Consider the following 24,273-nt stretch of genomic DNA (forward strand, 5'->3'; position numbering starts at 1 on the left):
TTTCCAGAAATAAATTGCCCTGAGAATAATGCCGCTGAGTTGCAGATGAAGTCTATACAAGTTTCTTTTACGTGCAAATAAAGTCCAGGTGGGAATTATAACAAAACATGCCCTTTGTAGCATGTATTTTAAAAAGGCCACCTCCATATATGCAGGTGTGTCCTGTTTTAGAAAGATATGCAAATCCTTAAACTCTTATGAACAGAATAATTTAGGTGAATTTCTCATTAAAAAGAAATTTTAAAAGCATAGTGTGCTCCCTTAGTGCATTTGTATCATATAAAAAATATGTTAATGAGTTAAAAAAAGTCAGTTCCATAAATTGAAACTTATATGCAACACTATAATTCATCTATTTACTTTTTCTTAGTTTTACAGTTTTTTTTTAAAAATGGATAGCTTCTTCTGTGTTTGTTTTACAGCATATAGTACTCTGTTATCCTACAGTTAATGGACAATAATAGATGCAACTGAAATTCCTACCAGTTTAATTTATCTTGAGTCCTATGATAACACATTTTTCTCAAGAACTTGTGACTGTAATTATGTGAAAGTTCTATTGAAATGAAAAATATGTTTGACTTCCAAATTAAAGAATTTACGAGTGAAAAAAGTGTGAATAAATCTCATATCAAATGTCAAACTTTTTACATGTGAATGGTTTTCTTCAAGAACCTAGAAAAGTCAATAAAATCCTCAATTTTCATGTTAAAAAAAGAAGTCTGCCTGGAGGATTCAACCCACCTGCAGTCCGGCACAACATTTCCTAACCCAGACTCAATTTAATCACATTCTATATATGGTTCCAGTTTGAATAGTTCCACTATCTTTAGAAAAATCCAGAAATATATCCAATGACATTTGCAGAGTGTACTTGGTAGTTCTTTCAGTGATGGATAAGATCAAGATAAGAAATTCATTGCTGAACTCCTCTGATCTGACAGTTTGATCACCATAGTAATCCAATCCCACTGATTTTTCTGAAGACGTTATCGAAGGCAATCCAGGAAAGGCATTCTAAGAATGTTTTAAGCAATGGTATACCTTTGTGCCTCCTGAGGTAACCACTTCAAAGTCCTTTGAGTAAATAAGTTCTGCTATATGTTAAAATGCCAACTTAGTTCTAACCAATGTGTCTTGGAAGAGCAGCAAACATGATCTGTCATAGGAGACCAGTGGCTTAAAACTGGCTTGAGCCATTAAGACATTTTAAATAATTCCAAGAAAAGTCTTTCTTTATTCAGATGTCAAGCATTACTGTTCAAAAGTCAAGGTCTTCATGATCACTCTCATTTAATGTTAATTGAGAAGCACCACACTCAAGTGCAAAATACAGAGGCTTTTGTATCAAGGAAACAAAATAGATTTTCTAGTTTATTTCTCCTTAATTGTGTGCTTTTAAAATAGATGATTAGATTTTTTCCAAGAAAGTTGCTATAGAAGCATCTTGTTTACCATGGGTTTGAAGAAAAAAAGAGAATCTCATTCTGCCATGAGTTAAGTTGGTCTTGGTGTGTGACAACTTGTGTATATGTCAGAGAAAGTTTCTGGGAAAAGGCAGATTTGGAACTGATAGTGGAAAAGGTAAAGAAAGACAAGAAGGCATAAATCTGGCCAATATGAAGTAGATATAATCCTAAGAAAAGGGACCATTTGTTTAAAAGAAGAAAGAAGTAATAATGGGTAGAGAGAATGAGAACAGTTTAGCCTGGCCAGACTATAAATTGAAATAGGCATAAGTAGAAGACACTTTAAGCTTATGGGGAGATCATGAAATGCAATGTGTAGGGAAGCAAAATTTTTGATATTTTTTGAATCAGGAAATAAATCATCAAGATGAAGGATATAGTAACTCTACCTGGTTAAGTATTTTATTAAAACCATTCTTTAACTGAGCTTATCAACCATTTACACCAGGAAGTATTTTATAATGCTTTTCATCAATACTGTTTCTTTTGGATAAATATGTATGGTGTCAGATGGGTACTAGATTTATTGGGGCGATCCCTTCATAAGTAATAATGTCTAATCACTATGTTGCACACCTGAAGAAGCTTGGGTGGGCCTGCAAGTTGGAAAGGGCGGAGTCTCAGGGAATCACCTGGGCAGGGCAACCTGTGTTAGCTGGGTTGGTGGAGACTCAGATATGGCGACTGGCTCAGTCTCTATGTTGGGAAGGGGGAGGGTTCAACAAAGAAACAATGGATTCTGTCAGCACTTCTGTCTGGGAGAAAGCTGCCCCTTCAGCCCTCACACTGAAGCCAGACAATTCAGTTCCTCTCCATATGTCTCTGGCACTTTTCAAATAGCTGCCCCAGAGCTGGAGCTCAGAGAGAGTAAGTCTATCAGAGGTAAGTTTGCATGCGGGCCCTTTAAGAGAAATGTCCATGACTCCCACAGCCCTCTGTCTCACTCATCCACAATCTCCTCTGGTTTTCATAGCCAGATGTTGTGGGGACTTCTCTTTCTGGTACTGGAACTGTGGACTGGAGAGCTTGGTCTGGGGTTGGGACCTCTTGCTCCCTGGACGGGGGCGGGGGGGCCTCTGCAGCAGAGATAGCCCTCCTGATTCTCAACCACCACACACAGTTGCAGGACCAGCCCGTTTTGTGTCTATGCCCCTCCTATCAATCTTGAGGTGGCCTCTCATACATGTCCCTAGTTGTAGGACTTCTGTTCAGCCAGACCTCAGGCAAGTCCCAGCGATGGTTGTTCTGTAGTTTAGTTGTAATTTTGATGTGGTTTTGAGAGGAGCCAAGCACAATGTCTGCCTACTACACCATCTTGACTGGAAGGTCAGTTTTATCTATTCTTTAACCCTTTTCCTATTTAGAAAAAAACGCAGCTTGATGCGAGCATTAATTTAACATCATGCATAGGAATGCTATGTTTTCTAGGACTGAAAATTTTCAGCAATCAAGAATTACTATATTTCGTAAATGGCAATACTTACTAAAACCAGAATGCTATAAATAGAATGATATATTTGTTTCCAAAGACTATTGATATACTAGAGCAATGCAAAAATAATAATTAAAGTGAGATATTTCGTAGCAAATTTGAGGATAAGGTTAGGACTGTAATCTGCAAGTTATCTTAGGGTAAATGCTGCAGCCGCAAGTGCCTCAAGCGAGTATTCTTGGGGCAAACAGGCAATGGGTTAAAGTGGTTCCTCATGAATCTCAACTTAGAAGATTATTAAGAGTTTTTAGGTTTATGAATTGCTCCATAAACTCAAAAGGAATGAAACTGTATTTTCACTAAAATATTCCATAATTTTATAAAATTACAAATTCCTAGATTAATTTTTCCTGATTAATTTCTCCTGGTGCATGCTATGCCTTCCCCTGCTGCCCAGAGGATAATCCCCTGCCCACAGCTTCTCTCTGAGAAAGCAGACATATGTGACCAAGTCTGAACCACAAGACTAATCTAGGCACAGCTGAATGGACCACTGATGGGTACGGGACCTTAGGGTAAACAATCCACAGGCTAATTGTAAATTAAGAGGAGGACCGATGCAAAATTGCTCCCAATCAGAGACAGTGATGAATAGCTGGACCAATCAGACCCCTTCTCAGGAATTATGACATACAGATAGAGAATCAGTCAGCTGGTGGTGGGTGGATACGAGAAAATGACGTAAAAGAAAATTGAGACAGTGAGGAAAGTGTCAAAGTGGCTAAGGGAGATTGTGGGGCCAGAGAAGGGGATCATAAGCTATTCCCAATGCCTGACAGTCTTCTATCTCCGTGAAGCTGGATGAGTGGCTATACTGGGTTCCCAGAGAGCGTTTTATCTCTCTGCTGCCATGCATAACCTTGCAATACAACTTCATTCCTGAAACAGCCTGAATGAAACACTTGCACCCTTACAATCCCCCAAATCAAACTAATACATAGTCCAAAATTTGGTAAAATTGTGCTATACACTTCAGAGGCACTTTGGTACAAAAAGTTTTGATTTTACCTTTACCAGTTTTAGGAAAAACATTTTGGGAAACAATATTAGCCATCATATATGGCTTCAGTGGGCTTATTAAAATTTGTCAGCCAACTCAACAGAAATCTCTTCTGCCTGCAAAACAAAACAAAACAAAATTATGTTGAAGATGTCATTGTCATCATTTTGGGGATTAAAAACTAGGAGGATCAGTGATGATAGTTTTCTTTCAGAGCAGATGTGAGGTTACATGGCTTGCTGTCCTCTCAAATTAGGTTTGTTAAGTAGTATACCACCTAATCGATAGGTCAGTCTTAATGTTTAAACATCTCAATTTTTTATTACCAATAAGGGCAGAAGGTCAAACTCTTTGGTCATTTACTTAGACACTGGTTTAAGAGAAGAACTGGTTTAATGAGAACATTGCTCAGGGCACAGATTTCAAAAAGGAGCAGTTAATTTGAGTGTAGCAGAAAAATATGTGAAAACAAAACATTATATAGAAGGTGAGCACTTGAATAGCAGCTGGAGACCTGGATTCTAGTTTGTTCTGTCACTAATAAGCCGTGTTATCCTGGGCAAGTCCCTTTCCTCTTCTGTAAAAGTAGGGAGCTGTGTTGCTGAAATTCTCCGCATTGTGTTATCTCCCCCACAAAGAATTTAAGTTCTACCCAAGCAGCGTTGTCTGCCTTGTCTGCCTGGGGCTGAGTCTGAGAACAGCTCCTGGTACCTGGCAGAGGCTCAAGAGATACTCTATATTGAACAATACATGCTGTATATTGGTCATTAAAAAGGCTTGTTTTCATGTATGGAGTCTTAGCTGTTTTTCAAAGTGCTTTCAAATAGCAGGTGCTCAACAACCACTGGTTGGGAATATCACATTTCATTCTTAGCAGGGGTGCATGCCTAACTTGTTAATACAGAAATACAAGCATGAGAAGAGGAGCCATCTTCGAGTTGGAAGCCCTGGCCCACCACAAACTGCTGTGTGACTTTGGCAAGTCATTCCATTTCTCCAAGGTTCTGTTTTCAGAAGGGACCCTGGGAGCCCTTCTGGAAGCACACCTCTGACTCTGGTCCTGTTATACCTGTTACATGTAACAAATAGGTATTAAGGACAGATAAATTAATGGGGAGGGATGTGGAGCAGCATGAGGAATGAAGGCAAAGTAATTACCGTAGAGGCATTGGTTCATTAGAAACGTCGAGACAGTCAGACTCTACTCTTTATGTGCACCACCTAAAATCCTTTATGAGCATCAACTGAGGTGGCTCTTCCTTTGCTGTTATTGGTTCCTCAAAGCAGGTCACCAACCTCAGCCACATCTGCTGTCATACTCGCCATCATAGGGTGCAAACATCATGGGATGCAAACATCATGAGAGAAATCCTGCCAGCTTACAAGTCCATGAAATGTTTATTTTAAATGCCCAATTGTGAAGATCTTGAGAATTCTACTTTAACTTTTTTTGCAAATGCTGGGTCGCTCATATTTGGAAACCATTTATGAAAAATGACTGGAAGAGTAATCCAATAGAGTTGCTACCGACCTCTAGACTTTGTCATATTAGCATGACCCTAATTTCTTCAGACCAAGGTCTTTTGGCTCCATTAGTAAGAGGCTGCAATTTGTTCTAGCATTGCTAAGGGAGGGAATATTTCAGTTATATGAAGAAATAGACACGTAGTCAAGGTAGGGTAGCCAGCAAGATTGTAATTACACTTGAAAAGGCAGTCTTCTAATGAAGGATCCAGATGAATGGAAAGTACCAGGAGGAAGAAAAGGAAGAATGAGCCAATATTTTGCTGGCAGCGTGACTCTGTGAGCTCCCCAGTGGCCCATCGGGGCTACATTAGGATGATCTTCTGGGTTTTCACTACTTGTGTTTCCTGTGGACTTTCTGATTCTGCATCTTGCTGGGGGCCTAGCATACCCCATGGGATGAAATACTCTCGTGTGGGATCAACAATCTGAAAAGGGAGAAATGCCATCATGAACTTTCCAAGCCAACACAGGAGATATTATCCCCCAGAACTGTGTTTGAAATATTACTATTTCACCATCATTTAACCCTTTGTTAATTAAAAAAGGAAAAGAAAAAAATTGAGCCTATACATATCAGAACTTCTTTACCATCTTTCCTCTTAGCCATTAATAAGAATTTTTTTGCCAGATCATTGGAAATTGAAAGTAATCCAAGAAATTCTTGGAAGGGATAATAAAGATTTTCCCATTGTGTAAATATCCTCCAGAGAGTTAATTACAGCAAATGACACAGCTATGTCCTGGTCTGTGTGTCGTTCCAGGAAAAGGGAAATTCTCAGATAATAGTCCAGAGGGATTAGCCTAGTTAGAGTTGCCTATTACAGTTCAAGAACAGTCTGAGCATGACTTTCACTCTTGGATTTTAGTTACTTCTGATCCTCATAATACAAGAATTGTGTCCCAACGTGGTATTTTTGGCTGTCTGGATTTGTGTGTCTTTAAGCCACTGTGGCACAAAGGCACATTACCTTCAGTTCTACTCAGAAGTGCTCCTGTTTTTGCATGGAAGGATTAAAATTGGCACACCCATCTGGGCATCCAGATAATGTAACAGACCTAGCCCAGCACTTGGGGCAGCCTGGGCAGCTGGAGCTAGACAGTGACTCAGAGGCAGCCAATGTAGCTCAGGGTATACATTTAAACAACCAATACGAAAAACAGTTCCAACACTCATACATATTTACAATCCCCCATTGTGCCCAAGGCAAAACGTGGTGAGCTTGTTCCTCTTCATCCTTAAACAAACCCTTGAAGATGCCTTCTCTTTCCACTCCCCTGCATCAGAATATATTGTTGATGGCAGTGGCACTGGAGTTGGGAGGGGCTCGGGTGGAGGCAAAAGGCATGACTTGCCTTTACTGCACTGCCCTGGTGTGGTTTAATCTGGAGCTTAATGGCTCAAGCTCCAGCTGCCTGTAGGGATGACTCTGCCCTGCCTCTCCTCTCAGGTCATTAAAAGCCATTGGAGATGAAGCCTGACTGCTCTCCTGAGGAAGGAGTGCTTGCTTTGGCCCTCCTTAGTAAACATAGATGAGCACATTTACCTGCAGCTGAATATGGAGTTAATGCTATATCTTCCTCAGCTCCATCTCTGTCTCGGGCTGAAAGCCAAAGGAGGGAAGGGCTGGGTTAGTGTCAGAGATCCACCTGGGAGCAGCACATGAGGACTATAAAAAGACTCCATGGCTTGCAAAGAGGCTCTTGACCCTTTAAAAAGGCATTCTCTGTTGAGGCTGTTCTAAAAAAAAAAAAAAATCTATGGTTTAAAAAAGAGTGTTTTTAAAGCTTATGAGGAAGGTTGTATATGGATAGCATTGCATGTTCAGAAGCTCATCTGTGTTTAGTAATTGAAGAGGCTGAAGATTCATCACATCACTCTCTAGAGAAAGAGCACTGGCACTGGGTCAGACAGAGCCTTTGCTTTCTCAGAATTACCGCTTGACTATGGGCATCTCACTGTCTTCAACAGCAAAATAAAAGGCCTTAACTAGATCATCTCTAAGGTTCCTTTAAGCTTGATAGTCCACAAATTTTGATTTGATATAAAACGCTGGGCATAATATGAAAAAATCCTTAAAGACAATTTTAAGCTTTCATGGAATATCACACATGTGGTTCTTTGTTTAATGCCTGTCTCTGCAACAAGACTAAGCTCTATGAAGATGGGAGCTGTATTTGTTTCTAAGGCCAAGTCCTTGCTCAATACATACATGTTGTTTGGTGGCCACAGATATAGATGTGACACTAGTGTTCACATTTTGTGGCTCTAGCATTGGAGCAGGACAGCTCTGCTCTCACACTGGTTGGCTGTGTTTCTAGGGCTGTGTTACCAGTTCCTTAAAGCTTTTGTTGCTTTTGTTTCCTGATGCAAATAAAAGGGATCATGATAATCATAATGATAAATCTATTTCATAAGGTTGTTTTGAAGATTAAATTAATTAATATATATAAGTTCCTTGAAATAGGCAGGGCATGATATATAGAAAACGCCATGCTGCTATCCTTTGTATATTATTATCTGTGGAGGTGCTGGTGGTATAGTTATAATTGATGCGCTGATATCTTCCTCCTACTGGTATTTTTTAGAGGGGTTGGAGCCTGTGAAATATAAAGTGCTCTTCTTTTCAACATTCATCCAACATTCTCAGGAGATCAGATCATAAATTAGAGAAGCCTTATTCTCCAGCTTTAGTTATTATTCATGAATTTACCAAAAGGCTGAGTGTTCCTCTCCCTTATGGTATGCAATCTGAGTTGAGTAAGAACTTACAGTTATATGTGGAGGAGGCAGGGACATGATAACCATCATTTAAAAACCAGGAGCCTGAGCTGCTAGAGGCGGTGGAGCTTGCTTTGGTCTCCAAGTTGCTAAGAAACTGAGCCCCAAAGCCAGGGTGTGTGGGGCCAGATCCTGCACTCTTTCTAAGGCCCTATGCCTTCCAGTTATCTCCTGTTCCCTGAATCTTTGTGAATGTCATTATCCTTGCCTTATCTGTCCTCAGACCAAACAAGTCCTGCCCAGATTCACTGTCTTCTCTCCTGCATTATATCAGTTCTCTGTGACATGTAGCTCTTGAGGGTGACAACAGAGTGGTTTTGCAATTCATTCCCATGAAAGAGCAAAACTCACAACCCCTGACACCATTCGATTTGAGTTTCTTGTAGTAAGGTGGGTACCTTGAAGAAAAAAATGTTGAGAATTGTTAAAAAGGGCTATGTCCAGCAAAAGTTGATATTTGCTATAATGAAAACTACCTGAAGGTCTTACATTTGCAGAAACATTTTTCTCTTGGTTCAAAGCATTTTACAGTCATTGACCTATTTTTGTATTACATAGACTCATTATTTTTGTCTTAATATCTTCAAATAGAATCATACCAGGTGTGTCTGTACACATTCAAACACTAGACAGAAAAATGCCCCCCCACATCTTTCTTCTAGCAAACTTTATATAGCAATATTTGAATTAGTCTAAAACAGATAAAGCAGACAATAATTAGAACAGCTTTCCAGTTATAAAAAAAAAAAGATTTATGGCTGATAGTCTATTATATTTAAGATCTCTGCAAATTACATCATATTTAAAGTTCTCAGTTAAAAGAGCAACTAATTTTAAAAGGACAATCAATATACAGCTTTTTAGAAACACCTTTATATCATAGGGCACAGAATATTTATACCCAATCATTAGATGTCCTGTAGTAACATGCCTGATTGAATTTTCATTCTCCATCCAGATGTTTGTATATCTTGGAGTTAAGTCCTTAAGTCACTTCAGAGAGATAAAGCCTAATCCTCTTTTGAAAGACTCTTAGGGAAATGGAGTCCTTAATCTCCTTTGCTGATTTGTTTTAGTGTTTACCAACTCTTATTTTCATATTTAATCTAAATCCCTCATGCTTTAATTTGAGCCCATTTCTGAGAATTGTCTTCAGTTGGAGAACAGAAACTAACAGGACAACAACCTCTTGGAGAGAGGTCTTTATATATTAGTGAAATTCCTTGCTAATCTTCTGGTTTTACTTCTCTTTCAGTTAAATAATTCTGTTGCCCCAGCAGTAAGTCAAATAATTATGTGACTGGAGACACAGCTACAAACAGTATTAATCATAAGAGTCACATGACAAATGCATGTCTCAGGAACTCAAAGAAAATATCATTTTTTAGTACAGAATTCAGAGAGCAAGAACTTCAATAGTCTATGAGAAAGGCACATTAAGAACTACCATCTCAGTCTACAGCATGTTCAGATCTCATCTGAACGTGCCTGATCTCATCTGATCTCTGAAGCTAAACATGGTCGGGCCTGGTTAGTACTTGGATGGGAGACCACCTAGGAATATCAGGTGCTATAGGCATTAAAAGAACTACTATCTCAGCTTCATTGCCTTAACTTTTCCACATTGGTCTGATGCTATAACCCTTTAATCATCTTTGTGGTTTCCCACTGAAACCTCTCCAAGTTCCCCACACATCAGTGGATTCCAGAACTGTGAGGGATATTCTTGTTAGAGAATGATAATGGCCTGCTTGTTCTTGCCGACCACATGTCTGTTTATACAGTATGGTGATTGTTTCTTGAGCAAATAAAAACAAAGACAGTGGTAAGCTGCTTTCTCACTGTCAGCTCACGACCTACAACACACTTAGGATTTTTCAAGTAATCGTTATTATACTGTACTGGCCTGGCTCTTATCTATTTTGTGTCTGTATGTTTTTCCTAGCTAGATATAGTCCTGTACTTTTTACTATTTTAATCATTCATCTAATATTTGAGATTTGTACTTTTTTCAGGTGACCTTAATTCAGATTCCATTCTCTAAGCTTAAGTTTCTGGTTATTAGGCCCAGTTTTGGAGCACGATCTATGTATTCTTTACTACACTATTGATTCCTGTCCTCTGCCTCTCCCCCCACCCCCTATATCAAACTACATTGACAATGACTATTACTGGGCAGGCTATTTCCTGCTCAGAAATGGATTTTCTAATCATGCTTAAGTAATAGGAATAGTACCAGGAAACACTGCTTTTGTGAACACTTGCTCTTCTATTAAGACACAACTTAGAACACTTAAAATACCTGCCTAATATTTTTTTTGGCTTTGAATATTGATCATTACAAATCTCAGTGTGTTTTGTATTATTAAGAAACTAATAACTTTTTCTGTCTTCTTTCTTTCTGATTTTTGTTTCCTGGAAACATAAAATAACAATAAAACAAACATGGAAAGTTTTATCCTATCTGAGAAATAGTTTCAGGAAGGATTGACTCTACAAATCTGCTACAAACTTCCGTGATCTGATTATATACATCATCAACAAGCAACTGTTATAAGAAGGATATATAGTGTTGATTTCTGATTCTCTGTCAACTGAACTGAAAAGAATTAATGGATGCATCTATCTGAACAGGATTTAATTTGAATGTGTCATTAGTCATAGATTATAGCTCAAAAAAATTGTATGCACTTAAAAGGAAAGCTTCTGTGAATTTTTTGAGCCTTGGGAAGATTGTGTGTACTATACAATATATAAAATAACATCATTTTTGCATATTAGAAATAAATTGTGAGTAATCAGATGCCTATTAAGACACAAGAATTGAAGTAAAACTATATTTGGTTATAAATAATAGGTCAAATGTTTCAGAATGGAACTAATGAGTTTTGACATATTTCCAGATGACTGAAATTAGCCACTATTTTCCTCAGGTTGTTAGTGTCCAAGCTTCGTTAGTGTTATAGATGATATATATTTTTTTCTTTAACAAAGTATAGTCGGGTGGCTTGGTATTACTTTATATAAAGATAAAAATATGACCTAGAAATTATGAAAATGTCACATAAGCGAGTTGTACATCTGTGCCTTCACTCAGGATTCTGCTTTAATGACACTTCATGGCCCTTTTTGTAAACCTTGAAGAGTTTCAAGCTGTGAATAGTTTGAAAAGTAGAAATTCAGAAGTTATTGGGCTTTGGGACTTTAACGAGGTGATGAGTCCTACAAATCAGTTTATTATGATGTTTGAGCAAATTAGCTTTGAGACTTAAATTTTAAAATGTCAATCACTGCTGCCAGGATTGACTTGTGTACTTGACAGCCCAAATATCTGGACTTAGCATTATATGTCATGCAATTGCATGGCCCAAGCCTAATTTGAGACTGGTTAACTCATTTTATAGTGGGAGCCTTTCTTTACCCAGCGTGAGCATCCAGAGCCTCACCCACCTTACTTAAGGTCTTTGATTTCTTTCTGTCTTGGTCTTGTTCCATCAATATTTGTATTTTGGAAGAACCGATTTTTCATAAAAGTTTAACCTTGATTCTGGGTGTCTTCATCTCCACGCATGAACTATTTAGTCATACACTGAATTCTGACCATTTCTTTTTGTTCCCTTTTGGTTCATCCTGTTGCCCGATTTCTCTCCTGTTTCTCCCACAGAAGAGCCTCCCTGCTCCCTGAATCCCCTGGGAAAGTACCTCTTGAGCATTCCTGGTTCTCCACTCTGAAGCTGCATTGGTAGCCTGGCACCGAGCCGGTGTTGTCTTGTGAAGGGCACTCCTGTTTACACGATTTGTAGAGAATGCAGAGCTCAGGTATGATGTACAGCAGCAGGAAAACCCATGCATTGGTGACCAGGGCAATGCAGATGACAGGGTCATCCCACTGCGGCTGATGCTGGAGCTGTGGGTTGCCTTTCAAGAGCATAGAGATCCATGCCACCCAGATAATGATGGAGATGAGCATGGTGACAAAGATGAGCCTTCCATGCTGTTTCCAGTTCTCACACGGGCCACATAAGGTAGTTTTGGAGACGAAGAATGTTAGGGCCATCAGGAAAAAAACGTAGACCAGGAGTACAACAAAGTCCACATTGAGCTGACAGGGTGTCATGTGTACAAACATCATACCTCTGGTCATCATGAGAGTCACATACTCAATGGCAATGATCGTCTGCAACAGGCTGAAACCAATAGCAATGCACAGAACTTTTTTCCAAGAGAAGGAGACTCTATCTCGGATGAGCTTCACCAGGTTGCAGGCATGAGCCAAGAGGCATGAGAAACAGAGAGCAAAGAGAACCCCAAAGAGAAAGTAACGTACAGGGGCAGTTTGCTGATTGAGCTGGATAATGAAGGCAAAAGCAAGGCCAAAGAGCCCCAGCACACTCAGGAGGAAGAGGAACTGGGTGGGGAGGACATTCCACACGCCACAGTCTCGAACCTTTCGCATGAGGAAGAGAAATACCAAGAGCAGAATAATTGTAACCACTATGCCAATTATTGCCAGGCACTCCAGGACAATGCCCCATGGCCCCTCTGTGTCACAGAGGAAATAATAGTCCCCAGTGGACTCGACACAGTCCTCATACATGATGACTGTAGGTGGACCTCACGAGAATGGACGTCTGTTCCCCTGCAGGAAAAAGATGTGACAAACGTATGACTTTACATCTATTCTCAAGAATGCCCGTCAGGGTATTTGCAGGGCACTATAATACCTCTCAGTTCTAAATGGAGACACCTGGACAAACTGAACAAAATAGCTCAAAGCTATCAAACCCTCAAAACTATCCTAGCTCCTTCCTGTTGGAAAAAGCAGAATAGTCTTTGTTTGGGGGCTCCAAATAATTCATCCATTTCCATGTCACAATTTCCGCGAAGGCTTTTTGAAGCCTCATGCAGAATCTTTTTTCATAAAATGGAGGTGTGAAACAAGGTTTGCGAGATTGATGAGATTCCAGTTATATCAGGCTCCAGAACAAGAGCTGTCAACATTAATGGATCGTTAAATCATTTAAGACACTGATGCACTGCTTCAAGTAGACAGGCAGGCGATTTTCCCCAGTAATTCTAATGACTGTTCCTTCTTTTAATTCAAGTCAATTCAGTGCAACATGTTACTGTAAAATACCTACTAATTGTTCATCAAAGAGTTATACAAAATAGTCCTTGCCTTTTAAACAACTTTTTGGACAGTTTCACACCAAAATCTATGTCTAGGGGTTGCCTAGGAAAAAATTCCACATATTCATTTGGAAAAAAGTACCTTGCAATGGCATACTCCTAGCTCTATTCCTCTTCAGTTATTTCCAAGCCAGATGGATGGAGTGACCCAGGTTTATACCTGAGGGCATGGCCCCTTCATCTTAACTTACCTTCCCTGTGTCCACTCTGGAAGCTGAGGCTGTGGTGGCTGTGAGGTTGTAACTGCCAATGAGTAAGAAGGAGACAATCTCAGCTTCTTTATTCTCTCCTCGAATGGGCGGAAGGACTGGAGGCCCTCACTCAGATTCCCGCAGTGCCTATAAAAAGAACCGGAAGGTCAGAAAGACACACCTATTCCAGTTTCACAGCAACTTTTCTACAGAGATTTCTTTGGTGAGGACAATTATTTTCCATTCTACTGCTACCTAGAGGCACCTTGGCCTTAGGGAGGTCCGAAGGGGGTGTGCATTTAGGAGAGACTGTTTCGTCCCTTTATACTCCAACATGTTCTGGAAGCTGTGAGAGGTCCTCAGTTGGCTTTACGTAAGGACGTTTCATTCTGCTTTTGCCTCACCCTCCTAAAAAGCCATGTCCAAAGTTTTTCCAACATTTTGATTTTAATCATAAGATCCAAAGGAGCACCCATTCAACAAAGGAGTACCCATTCAACAAAGGAGTAAGACTTTTACTGGGCCATAAAGAAGGGTATGTACATTAAAAGAGCCAGTGGTTGGCAAAATTGTGAATTAGAAGAAATTTGTCTTCCGTACTCTACGACTCTCTTTTCCTCTCTTTTGGAAGCCTTTCTTCAGGCCTTGGATGTCCATCAAGTATGGGCTTTGGTGTCATTATCCTCTGTCCTTCTTCTCCTCATCCCCATCGGAATGAACTTGTCTGGGTCTCATTCCATTGGGTCATTCTTTGGGCCTAAGATAGAACTCAGAATTGAAAGTTACTAGCTGACAGTGGTATAGCATATTCCTTGTCTCCTGTGAGATATAATAGAGCACACAATTCCGTGTCCTCCCTATACTGACTGTGGGTCTCGCCCCACCCTTACATGCCTTCCCCTCCGCCCCCCAAATTACTCTTTGATTCTTTTCGTGGATATTGCATTTTAACAGAGGACATCTGAAGACTCCAAATCGGTACCTGTTAGTCTGGTTTCAAGTCACTTTGCGATCTGATTCTATTTTTCTTATCCATCCGTATTTCTCTCCTGGCCCTGAGGTTTATCTGGGTTGGTTTTCCCACTGCCTCACAAAGAAACAAGCTCCTGTCTGCTTGCCTTCTCTTAGGTGTTGTTCCTGACCTGAACTGCATTTGCTTTATTCCTATTTATCCTTTGCACTTTATTCTCATTGATTCTGTTTCCTACCCAAGTGCTTTCCTTGCCTCTGAGATCCAGCTCATCTCATCTCCTCTATAAGCTTTCCCGCCTTCTCTGATCACTTGAGCCCTTGTTCATCAACTCTCACAATGAACTCAACAACACGTAGGGTCCATGCTGTTCAAAATTACGGAAACCATATTTTCTGCCTATATTATTTGCATTAATTTATTAATAAGTAAAATAATAAGTAATTTTTAAAATAATAAGTAAATGTATTAATTTATTTTATCTGTATTAGTCTCATCCCCTCAATTAGATTTACAGCTGCTTGGGGGTCAGGTTCCACATTTTATGCCACCCTCATAGCATGGGGCCCCGAGTGAAGCACCTCCTAAGTGGTGGACGGAATGTTTAATTGAAGGATTCTGATGATTGAATTCTGGGCCTTGTGAAGGTTCTTTGCAGCAGTGTGGTTTACCAACAGATGCAAGTAAACCATCTGCAAGTAAGTCAGGACCTTAACAAACCCCAGACAAAGTCATTCTGTCATGGGGTTCTATCTTTAGGATGCCCTGACTTTAAAAAGCCATTCCTTTTCCTTTGAGAAAAGAATATTCTAGGGAGAAGAGTCCTCTCTTTGCTTACTTTAAGGTAATTGGGGTCACACTGAAGCTGCTAAAGCAAATCTAAAGTTTACATTGAAAGATAAAGGGATTTTCTAGATGATGAAATGTGACATTCATGAGAATTCACTCAAAAAGCGCAGTGAGTGGTTAAATTGCTGTCAGTAGAACGACAGAGGATTTCCCATTTAATTCTTCCAAGGGAATTATTTTGGTGACCCCTTCCCTCCTGCCCCTCCCCCGCCTTCTAGCTTGTTAGTCATGGTCATTCCTCCCTGTTGACATTCCGCTGACCTTGTCTTTTTAGGAGAGTCCTCTTGACCCCAGATGGCTCTGAGGCAGGTGAATTAATGGGTTAATGACTACAAAGCCCTTTGAGCAACTTAGATAAAAGAACTTGTCTCAGGTACTAATTATTGTTATTTAAAAATCTGGGGTTATGGAATTAACCCATCTGCTGCCAGGCCTATGCTCATCTGCCTCACTCACACCTCATTCCTTTGGCTTTTATGTGGCAAGGACATCACACCAAACAGTTCAGATATGACTTTGATGAATCAAAGTATATTGATTACCGAGTCCATTAAAAATGGAGATAAAACAGTCAACAGGTCAAATGCCCTTTTTTGAAACACCCATTTGTGTTATTTCTTTCTTTCAGAAACAGAGCTGGAGGAAATGTGAGAGGTCACCTAGTCTAACCCTTCCATTAATGATTAATAATAAGGAAGCTAACACTGTAACATGAGGAATTAAGTAGTAAGGAAGCAGAGGCCCAGAGAGATGGAGGAATGACTATACCTAAGGTATGGAGTGGTAGAGGAGACAGCCAGGGTTGTCTCACTCCTGGCCACATCGTTGCTGCCATACCAGGCGACCTTTCGTGATACGTCCCATCTCAGGAGGACAGGCCCCAAAAGAGAGAAGCCCTTAGAGATGACATGTGGGTCGTGATCAGAAAAAGTATGAGAGCACATCAGATATTCTTCATTCTGCAGCAAATCCTGCAGCTGCCATGACTGGCCGTGTGAGAGGGTTGTGTTGGCAGGAATAGATCATTTGTTCTCTTGCTCACTGGCATTTCTGAGGCTGCCTTCGTGGGGGTGCAATCAGTGCAGTTGTTCAGAGCTCTCCACTTGGAAGAGTTTTGTGATTGGAGTTTAATTCTCTGTGGTCACCGTCTTGAAATTCTTAATGATTTTATCTTTGAATTTGTGTTTTGTAAGTGAGGTCATGTGGGACAATGAAGCATGTGTTGGAAGCTTAGAGCTTTGGCTCACATGTGATGGTGCCTCCCATTGCCTCCCTGCCTCCCTGGGACAAGCTCTCAGCCACTTACTCCATGCCACCACATAGTGCTCTGGGTTACCCAGCCTCCCCATTTTGGCCCCTGTCCCATGACGGCTGCCACACTCCACCTGGCGTCATCTGTCTACCATGGGTTGGGTGGTGGCCCTTTGGAAAGATGGGATTGACTACCACTTCTAGGCAGGGTGCCACATTTTCATTTGCACTGGGCCTGTAAATTATGTAGCTGGCCCTGGGCACTTCATTCAATTTTTTGGTATATGATGGGTAATTCGATCAGTATTATATCAGGATATTAACATTATACAGTTGAATCGTATATTAACATAATGTACAATTGGTTGGAAAAAACCTCTGTGTTTTATCTGGATCAGCAAATTGTCAGGACTCTCAACTGGAAGTCATTTATGAATGTTCGGGGTATTTTTTGGAAGGGAAGTTATCTGATATTTTTTCCAGTTTGTGACTATTGTAACATTTTAATTGAATTAGTATACATTGCTCTTTATATTGGGCTGTTTTATCATTATTAGAAGAAAGCAAATAATGTGGAAAATATACAGGTATGTTCAAATTCAACTGCTGGATCTGGAAGTGTAGATATGACAATATTGAGAAAAATGTTGACTAATAAAATTTTTTATTTTATTTGACCTGCATTATGAAAAGGAAAAATAGATGTAGGACCTTATAATAAATATTCTATAAATGTGATTTACTAAAATATGCAAAGCTTTAAAAAATGATAGATGACATATGATTTATAATGAAACTTTTACAAATGAAAACAAAATCTTCAAAATTAAAAACAAACCTGGGGAAACAACATGATGTCAGTAAGTCCCTCATATGTTTCCAAAAAAGAATACATAAATGTATCAATAATTTCTAAGTTGTCATCTACTATTAATAAAAAAAACTTTATAACATTCTATTTCCCAGTATATTAGGTACAAAAGATGAAATGGGTCACACAGCTGCTAAGTAATCTTTTAGGTTGAACGAAATGGCATATACAATTTTGATGATAAAATGATGAATCAGTTGATAAATTTAAAATTATACCTCTTAGTATACCATAATATCAAATCTGTACTATTGCAGAACATAGAAAAGCAACTTTTAAAATTCAAGTATGATTGATGTACAATATTATATTAGTTTCTGATGTACGGCATAGTGATTTGACATTTATATTTCTTATGTGATCACCACAATAAGCCTAGTAACCATCTGCAACATAAAAGTTATTATGATAATGTTGACTATCCCCTATGCTGTATTTTACATCCCCATGACTTATTTGAGAAGCAATTTTTAACACGATTATAGTTTGATATAGATTTTGTGATTCAACTTGATAGAAGCATTGATGTTGTAAGTTGTCAATATCTATAGTTAGATCAGATATGGGTGATAAAATTTTATAGAACATATTTTTGTTGTTTAACTTTACTCACAACTAGATTAGATATAATCTCAGAGTTAGAAAAGTGTATTTTTGATTCAATATTATTTGAACTGGAAAAATCATAAAGGGATTATAAGCTTGGACAACAAATACAACCAGAAAATATGGCAGTTATTAAAAATTGTTCCAAATGGTTAATGACAATGGTTTATTCATCATGAAACTTTGACACTTAAAGAAATTTTACTTGAAACTCATGGATTTATTGAAATCAAATAAGCTGTGAATGAGCAAAACTTTTTGAAATATTTTGTTCAGATGTTGGAGCTGACCATATCCGCTTACTATACCTGGTGAAATTCCTGGTTGCCATAAGGTAAAATACTAAGCTAAGCATGGTACAAAAACTCAGAAATAAGATTTGGATTTTTTGAATTCAAAACTATCTAATTTGGCAAATATTTTTGGACATAGTATTTGGATACTAAAGTGCATATTTAGATGATTTTTAGGCATTTAGGGAGAAAACTGTGATATACTTTATATGTCAAGCACAGTAAAGGGTTCCAAAAGACATGACAGTTTTAAAAAAATGGCTGTAATTATCTGACATTCTTCCCATTAAAAGATGGGGTTGAATTCCTCTCCACTTGAATCTGGGCTGGCCTTAGTGACTTCACTCTTGTAGCCCATAAAATGTGGTGGAAGTGATGATACATAGATTCCAAGACTAGATCAAAACACGCCTTATAGCTTCTGTTTTTGGTCTCTTGGAATACTTGGTCTCCAGATGCTTTCTCCTGAGACACAGCTGCCATGCTCTGAGAACCCCAAGCCACACACCACATGTAGGTTCTCTGGTCAACAGCACCAGCTGAGCCCAGCCTTCCAGCTATCCTCGCAAAAGCACCAGATATGGCAGTGAAAAAGTCATCTGTGAAATGAATCCTCTTGTTCTAGCTGTTCAATTGAAACTTCACTGAACAGAATTTATGTACATGTCTATATGCGAGAATTATTTTCATTGTTCTAAGTTTTATATGAGTTAACATTTATTTCTACTCAGTTCTAAAAAGCCTAGTCAAAGCCAAAGGCACACATCTATACAGCATCAGATAATCCCAGAGGCACCAGCATTCCACTGACTTTGGATATTTATTCCAAATATCCAATATGTGTGTGTGTGTGTGGTGTATGCTTGTACTGGTGTTTCTGATTGTAGGTTGGGACAAAAATAAAAGGTTTGAAAAATGCTAGTCTCATCAAGTGAGGTCTGGGCTGGGCTCTGACTTGGGTTTAAGTATCAGCTGTGAATTTGATCTCTGATCTTGGACAAGTTTCTTGATCTCTCTAAACTTGAATAAATGTTTCTGCTTCCTTGCGGGTACGCTTACATAAAGGAAAAACTTTGTGATTTTCGTGACAGTTGGGTCTGGGCCGAGTTAAAGAGTTTTGACGTCAAAGTGATGGTATAATCATACCAAAGGTTAAATAAGACTTTAACCTAGGAATACTACTAATTTTAAAGGATTTTTATACCTTAAATAGTGACATAGGAACTATTGTGTTAAATTCAAATGATAAGTCTACACAGTAAAGTAGCCCATATATTTACTTTTAGAGCCTCTCTCTAGAAATATATTATTAGCATCAATTCATTCATTATTTTGTTTGTTCTTCTAATGACTTTTTTTGAACATCTATTTTGTGCCAGCTTCTGTGCTTGTGCTTGAGATAGCATTTCTAATGAGACTTAGGTCCCGTTACCTGTAGTATTAGAGTTGCTTATAGACTAGGGTGGGTGGAGGTTAAGCAGATAATAAAAACATCAGAAAGTGCACCAGAGAGGCAGGCAGAGAAGGCTTTTCAGAGGTAGAGATGTCTAAGCTGAGGTAAGCTTTGTGTAATGAGGGTAACAGTGCTCTGGACAGAGGAAACAGCCAAGGTGAAAAATGAAAAGTAGGTGAGTGTGGTGAGGGCATGAAATGGGTGAGAGAGGAGGAGGGTCCTAGAGCTTTGTATTTTAAGGAGAATGGATGTTATTCTGAGAGTAATTTTATTATTTTTAAGCTTTATGAATTATTTAATATAATTCATTTTTCAGTTATCTAATACATCGTTACAGAACATCTGTAATTATTTCTTGTGCCAAATGTGATGGATATAGTGGTGAACAAAAGAGACTTGTTTCTTGCCCTCAGTGAGCTTACAGTTTGGTGGTAGAGCAGTCAGTATAACAGCAAATAAAATTATGTGTGTGTATGTGTGTGTGTGTGTGTGTGTGTGTGTGTATATATATATATATATATATACATATATATATATGTGAAAATATATATAGATTCTGATCACTTCTCACTATATATGTGTGTATATATATATATATATTTTACCGATTGTGGAAAGTACTATAAAAGATTCTGCAATAGAGAATAAGGTAGTGGGGGTTCATCTTTTAGGATGAGTTAGGAGAACCTCTCTGCCTCTCTGAGAAGGCAATGTTTAAGCAGAGACCCAGGGAATGGGAGAGAGCCAGCCATACCCATGCGGAGTGGGAGTAAGGGCATTACAGGCAGAAAGGTCAAAATGAGCAGGAGCTCGAAGATGCCAAGGAGCATGATGTGCTTGAGAAAGTGAAAGAAGGCATTGTATCTGCAGCAAGGAGGGGAGTAGCAAAGGATGAAAGTGGAGTAGTAAGTGGGGATCAGATGGTACAGGTACTTGAGACCAGTGGAGTTTGATGCAGCAGGAAACCATTGAAAGACATTAAGCGGGAAAATCAATTGTATTGTCAAAAGATCAATCTGGCTGCAGACTGTCTAAACTGCTAAGGGCCATGAGGCATTGGAGAATGGGTTAGAGAGGATCAGGGTAGGAAGCAGAAAGCTATCTCAAGAGTCCAGGTGAGATGATATGATGGTGGTATGAGCTTCCTAGGGTTGGGTGGGAGTGATGGAAAGAGCCAGTAAGGTTCAAGACACTTTGGAAGTGGGATCTCTGTCTTGCTGGTGGTTGGGAGACAGAGAATGAAGGAAAACTGGGCTCCTGATAGCCCCAAACCTGCTCTACCAGCAGCCTTCACAACTCAGTTTACAGTAAATCCATCCTTCTAGTTGCTCAAATCAAAAATCGTGGCGTCATCTTGAGTTTAGATAGTCTAACAGGAAATCCTGTTGGTTCTACTGTGAAAATATATATAGATTCTGATCACTTCTCACTACTTCAATGTCACTATCCGGGTTTATGTTGCTATCATTTCTTGTCTGCAGTGCTGTAGTAGACTCCTGACTGGCTGGCTGCTTCCACTCTTGTCCTCTAACCACAATCTCAATTACAGCAGGGGTCCCTAAGCCCCAGGCCTGGACCAGTTCCAGTCCATGGCCTGTTAGGAACCAGGCTGCACAGCAGGAGGTGAGTGGCTGGTGCTAGTGAAGCTTCATCTGCATTTGCAGCCTCCTCTTAGTGCTAACATCACCACCTCAGCTCCACCTCAGTTCATCAGCATTAGATCCTTATAGAAGCACCGGTCTCTGGTGCCAAAAAGGTTGGGGACTGCTAGTATGCCATCAATACTGCAGCCAGAGGGATCCTTTGAAAAGTCCAGTTGATCATGTCATTCTTCTGCTTAATATCCTGCAATGAGCCTCTCCATTTTCCACAGAGGAGAAGGCAAAGTCTTTAAAGGAGGCTCGAAGGACTTAAATGACCTGGCCCTTCTCATTACCTCTCTGACCTCGTCCTTAGCTCGCCTTGTTTCAGACTCTGACCAGTTCCTCAGTCGCAAGGCTCACCTTGTCTTGGGGCCTTTGCACTGGCTATTTTCTCTGCCTAGAATGTACTCCCCCCAGGTATCCACATGGCTAACTCGCGTACTGCCTTCAAATCTTTGTTCTCGCTGAGGTTTTCCTTGACCGTACTAGTAAAAATTCCACAGCACCCTCTCTTATCCTATATTCTCTAACACTTTCCATTTTCTTATCCTGCTTTACTTTTTAATTCTGCCACAGCATTTATTACTTTCTAAAATAGAATGCAATACACAATTTTTTTATGTCTATTGTTTACGACCTATATCACCTACTGCACAAGGGCAAGGGCCTTTGTTTCGTTTACTTTTACATATAATTGCCCACAACAATGTTTGGCCTATAATAGGGGCTTGATATATATTTATGAGGTGAATGATGAGAAGGAGTCAAGAATGTGTTAAGCCAGAGAGTGGAGCCCAACACCACAAACGACCATGGGCTGAAGCATGGTTACTGGGGAAGACGTAGAGGCAGAGGGTCAGCACGATGCATTTGGTCTTCCAAACTCTCATTCTTGGCCAGGCATGATTGCAGGCACTGTGGGTTTGTGCTCCAGGAGCGGGTCCCACTCTGTCCCCCCCACCCCTCCATTTTAAGTAAGAGAAGTTGGGAGGAGACAGGAAACAACTGGCCAACTGATCAAGTGAAAATGGGGGCTGGGAATCCTTTGCTGGTAAGAAAAGATAATAGCTGCACAGAGGGGGGCGTCCAGAATCTAAGGAAAATTTGTCTCTCTTTAGGATGATTTCCCGTTGTTTCGACTTGAGCACGTAGGTGAATGGTGGTGCTATTTAGAAAGACGAGGATGATTGAGGGAGGAAAAGGTTTTGGAGATGGAAGAGTCTGAACTAAGAGTTCAGTGTTGGACATGTCAAGTCTGGGATATCTGTGAATTACTTGTGTAAATATGTCCAGTAGGTCAGAAGATACATGCATCTGGAGATTTTATTTCTGCCTTTTTGTACGTTTCTTTGTCTGCCAAGTTTCTGTTGGCATCCTAGACATGTACCAAGCTGGGTGACATAGAGGCAGCCAAGCTACTCCTCTACAGGCTACTCCTCTCCATCCTCATTTCTCAGTGTTCTTTAGCAGTTGCATGAATTAAACACATTAATTCATTTATTCCTTCCATAATCATATACTGATCTTTTGCTGTGTACTGATATTCTGCTGGGAACTGAGAATAGAAAAATGAATGATACTAAATATCAGCATTTAAGAAAATCACATCTAATTGGGCAGATATGCTGACCAATAGTTGAGATTTATACACTCCGAGGTATGTGTAACTTGAAGAATAAATTAACACTTTCACCTCCCTTCCTACCAGAAAGAGACTCTCTCCAGAAGAGAGTGGATCTTATCAATTCCTTATGAGCAATTATTTCAAAGCTTTTGTTACATCTTTGTGTTACTAAGAGAGGGACTGTTCAGTGTATGTCTCAGCGATGGACCGACTCATTTCCTAGTTTCTCATGAGGGTAACATTTTGAAAGGAGATGGGATGCAGAAAAATAATTAAGTCAGGAAGAGAGATGGGCTAGAAATGAATACTTGGGAGTCACCAGGACATGGGTGCTCACAGAATTCGTGTGCATGATCTGCATCATCATCGATGGGCTCATTTCAGAAGTGTATGCAGTGATGTGATGTGGTAATAGAAGATAGAGTATATTCTCCAGGGAAAACCAATATTTAAGGGCTGGGCAAGGAGAGGGAAGCCTATGAAGGAAGTAGGGAAGTAGTCTGAGGTAGGTGCACCTGGAGAATGACAGGTCACAAGTGCCAAAGGAAGAATGTAAGGAAGTCTCAGTGTCAAACAGTATAGAGGAGCCATCTAACTTGATAAAGACCAAAATGCATCTGCTGGACTTTGTGAATGAAGATCCATTTCAGAGGAAGTAAATGTTGATAATTGGAGTGAATGAGAGGAAAGGAAACAAACACTTTGTGTGTAAAATTTGTAAGGCAATCGGTGAAGGAAATGAGAGAACTGAGGTGGTACCTGGAAGACAAGGTAGAATTGGGAGATTTTTTTTGGTTTTGATTGGAGAGCATTAAGTATGATTATATGTTGAGAGGAAACTGCCAGGGAAGAGGGAGAGACTGAAATCACAAGAACAGAGCGAAATAGAATGGAATTCCTAAGAAAGCGAGAGACCTGGCCCCCAGCACAGGTGCCAAGATGGAAGGTGGGACATCTCATCTTCTTAGATGGGAAAAAAGCCAATGATGGTATTCTCCAATGGCTACCAAGTCTCTCTTTTAGGATTGAAATCTACTTATTTAACTCTACTTCCTCCATGAAGCC

General features: G+C 39.7%; 1 protein-coding gene across 1 annotated transcript; it reads right to left on the reverse strand.

Annotated features, from left to right (window-relative positions):
• Positions 1 to 5,636: 5,636 nt before the first annotated feature.
• On the reverse strand, positions 5,637 to 13,747 carry GPRC5D (G protein-coupled receptor class C group 5 member D). Its single transcript, XM_039876448.1, has 5 exons — positions 13,649 to 13,747; positions 11,970 to 12,906; positions 7,033 to 7,089; positions 6,735 to 6,856; positions 5,637 to 5,913 (listed from the first exon to the last, which is right to left on the reverse strand). The coding sequence occupies exons 2-5, from the start codon at positions 12,862 to 12,864 to the stop codon at positions 5,791 to 5,793; spliced, it is 1,197 nt and encodes a 398-aa protein (XP_039732382.1). The 5' UTR covers positions 12,865 to 12,906; positions 13,649 to 13,747; the 3' UTR covers positions 5,637 to 5,790.
• Positions 13,748 to 24,273: the final 10,526 nt, after the last annotated feature.

This window comes from Pteropus medius, unplaced genomic scaffold, assembly GCF_902729225.1.
Source record: "Pteropus medius unplaced genomic scaffold, Ma_sr-lr_union100, whole genome shotgun sequence".
Lineage (NCBI taxonomy): Eukaryota > Metazoa > Chordata > Mammalia > Chiroptera > Pteropodidae > Pteropus > Pteropus medius.

Bases quoted from the DNA above. Each gene is read 5' to 3' on its own strand.
- GPRC5D (XM_039876448.1), bottom strand. From the start codon at position 12,864: ATGTATGAGGACTGTGTCGAGTCCACTGGGGACTATTATTTCCTCTGT. The intron at 7,090-11,969 runs GTACTTTCCCAG...TTTGGCTTTCAG, and splicing joins GAACCAGGAATGCTCAAGAG to CCCGAGACAGAGATGGAGCT. The intron at 5,914-6,734 runs GTTTGTTTAAGG...CTCCCTTTTCAG, and splicing joins AAGAGAAGGCATCTTCAAGG to ATTGTTGATCCCACACGAGA.